At 36.2% G+C, this 3265-nt stretch overlaps 1 protein-coding gene across 1 annotated transcript in view; it reads left to right on the top strand.

Moving 5' to 3' along the window:
- Window positions 1-3265, top strand: part of VPS8 (VPS8 subunit of CORVET complex) — a 100828-nt gene that overhangs the window by 2873 nt on the left and 94690 nt on the right. The window contains exon 2 of the mRNA XM_072419111.1: window positions 2497-2660. Within this exon, the coding sequence (XP_072275212.1) occupies window positions 2497-2660 (164 nt within the window). The remainder of the gene's footprint in view (window positions 1-2496; window positions 2661-3265) is intronic.

Genomic DNA, 3265 nt, shown 5'->3' with positions numbered 1-3265 from the left:
GTTAGTAGGTGTAATCTGTGTTTTGGGTACATGTTTACAAACTATTATAAAACATGTTATGTTTCATGCAGACATCACTGTGGAGGAACATCTTCCCTGTTCCTGCAGTGTGATAATCATTATTAGCATATAAAAACATAATCCCCTTTACCTATTGAAAATGTCTGTCCTAGGAGAAATACAGTGTGATATTCTTTATTAGCATATAACAAACTTAAGCTACATACACATGTCCAATGGTTCTCGCCCGATAATCGGCTTAGGGCTGATATCAGACGAGAATCTATAGACAATGGACGACGAATGATCCTAATACAAGGGGGAGAGCGCACAGCAGGGTGCCGCTCCATTGTTCTCCCCCTCCCCTCTCCACAGAGCAGAACGGTGTATTATGTACAGTGCTCGTTCATGCATCGTGCAGTGCTTGGTCGTTGGAAAGGATTGTGAAAGATCCTTTCCAATGACAATATTTGCAAGTGTGTATGCGGCTTTACTCCCCTTTACTAATCTCCTCTACACATTGAAAATATCTGCCCTAAGAGAAACACAACACAATCGCTACAATAATAATGTGTTTTTACAAATGTATTCACCAGACAATTACCCAGCATTTACACATTTTTTACATTGGTTTCAGTTAGGAAATACATAACTTTCAATACATTTTGATCATGATACATACATTTTTTTAAATGATTCCAAAGGAAAAAAAAATGCGTGGAACCGAAAAAAAGGTTGATGAAACCTGGGCTAATATAATTTTTTAGGCTTCTTTTGTGTTTCAAAGGTATTTTGTATGTTTATTTTTATTATTAACACAACATATAATCTTCATGTTCTATATTTCATCATTCTGACTTCAGGGGTAGTCTAGTAAAATGTTACACAACTAACACAACCACAAAGTAAACTTTGTTGTATATATCAGTATTGTGAAGGATGAAATGCCTGCACAGTAAGCTCAGTTCTTTATTAATGTGTGCAAAGATCCAGATGGTTATTTAGATGAAAAGTGCCGGGTGGTGCGCCCAGCTAAAAGGGGCTGGGGAGAACACTGCAATTGTACTTTGACACGAACAAGAGGTTATAATATATAGGTAATAGTACAGATAAGAGACAGCAAAATAAATCCTCTTTATGTTGAGGCATCATATCCTATTATTTCAATAATACATTAAAATATATCTACAACATAGACTGTTCTATTGACTTTGTACGTGGGTTTAGTTATTTAACATGGAGCATGCTAAAAAAAATGAACAAATTTTATTGATTCAATAGCTCCCCTTGTAAATGTAACAGTCCTGGACACCACCATTAAACAAAAACAATCTCAATACCATACATTGAGGAGACAGGGCACAGTGGTATATCTTTGATACTTTTTAATATATTCAGTAACATATATTAGGAAATGTGCCTGTGTTTTTTTATGTGGGCTTTTTTTCTCTCTCTAACTCCAGCTAACATTTTTAGCAGTCACAGCAACATGATCTTTTTTCATTTCGAAAAGTTTAATTTAACATTCTAACCACTCAAAATATATGCCACATGGTTTATCTCTGAATTATAAATGATTCCTGTACTGGACAGTTTAGCCTGTTAAAAGAAGTTAAGATATAACAGATTTCCTGGCAGGATCAGAAAATAATACAGAGAGGACACAGAAAATAAAAACCACTGCTTTAATGCTGCTAACAGGCTGCAATCATATTTATTATTTTTGATTTGCCTTTGAGATGCCTTTATTCATGTTTATAACTCTCAGTGAGTGTTGTAAAGTTTCACACTTGTATCAATACCATGGGAGTGAAAACAAACCTCTCTCTACAAGGGAGTGGTATCAATTAGCATTATAATACATTTCTGTTAGTAGGTGTAATCTGTGTTTTGGGTACAGCTTTACAAAGTATTATAAAACCTGTTATGGTTCATGCAGACATCACAATGGGGGAACATCTTCCCTGTACCTGCAGTGTGATAATCATTATTAGCATATAAAAAACATAATCCCCTTTACCTATTGAAAATGTCTGTCCTAAGAGAAATACAACACAATCACTACAATAATAAGGTGTGGTTACAAATGTATTCACCAAGTCTGTTCTGTCTAGGAGGCTAATAGGTGATTTGAATTGGAGAGATTTCCTCTTGTTATCTATCTTATCCCAGGGAAAGAAAGTGCATGTTCCCCGAGGGGACACAAGCAAAAAACACAGTGATCACAGTCTCAACTGTTCTCTGCTCTACCCAAAGTATAAGAAGCTTTTCATTTATTACAATATTGTTTTTATTTCACCCCACTACAAATAATACAAACCTGCTTCAACAAATAAACATTTAACAAGGGAACACTAAAGACACTGAATCTCCAGAGCACTCTGGGTTTCCAAAATATCGAGAACAGCAAAGGCTTCTTCCTTTTAGACACAATGATAGATTGCAATCGAACTTAAAATCTTAATTTTTAATGAATGCACACTTTTTATATTGCAGTGGAGTCAGATCCTGGAGAGGATGACCCCATTTCCAAGGGCTGGGACTCAGGGAAATCTACCAGTGACAACACAGGATCGCTTGGCAATCTTGCAGATGAGATAAATAAATCCCGCCTTGGATACCTTGATGTGGACAAAGAGCTGGAGGCCAAGCAGGATTTGGTAAATATTAAAAATCTCTTCAGTGTTCTCCCCAGGCCCTTTTAGCTGAGCACACCACTTGGTGCTTTTCAGTAACCACCTGGCTGTTTTTGAGTGATTACTAAAGAGTTGGGTTATCAATACAGGGGCTGCCACCCGCCTACAAAATATCTTCCCATCTGGCTTAAAAAGGTTTCTGGATTGAGCATTGCTCTTTCTCCTTGCCTTTCTAACAGGAAGTTGGAGCAATATTTCATTCTCGGTTAAACAACTGTCTGCAAAACAGGTGTGCCCATTGTAAAATTTTCACTGTCTTCTTGTTGTGGGGACAACTGTAAAATTTTGTTTTTTTTTCTTATTATTTGTCTTATTGACAATCATAATAGAGAGAATGAGTCTCCCCAGTAGGGTGTATTGGGGGGGGCTCCAGAGAGGGTAGAGAACTATATTCTGATTGTAAATATTTGTAAATCTAGGGGGTACAAAAAGAACACACAGAAATGTAGTGTCCTATAAACACTTTAAACTTTAAACCTTAAAAAAAACTTTATTTATAGTAGCAGAAAGATATTTACAAAAAGATCAAATTATCATGAAACAATGGAGATATACAGTGAGGGAAAGAG

The sequence above is a fragment of the Pyxicephalus adspersus genome, chromosome 7 (assembly GCF_032062135.1).
Source record: "Pyxicephalus adspersus chromosome 7, UCB_Pads_2.0, whole genome shotgun sequence".
Taxonomy (NCBI): Eukaryota; Metazoa; Chordata; class Amphibia; order Anura; family Pyxicephalidae; genus Pyxicephalus; species Pyxicephalus adspersus.
The sequence above is the reverse complement of the archived record's forward strand: the minus strand, read 5'-3'. Positions and strand labels throughout refer to the sequence as shown.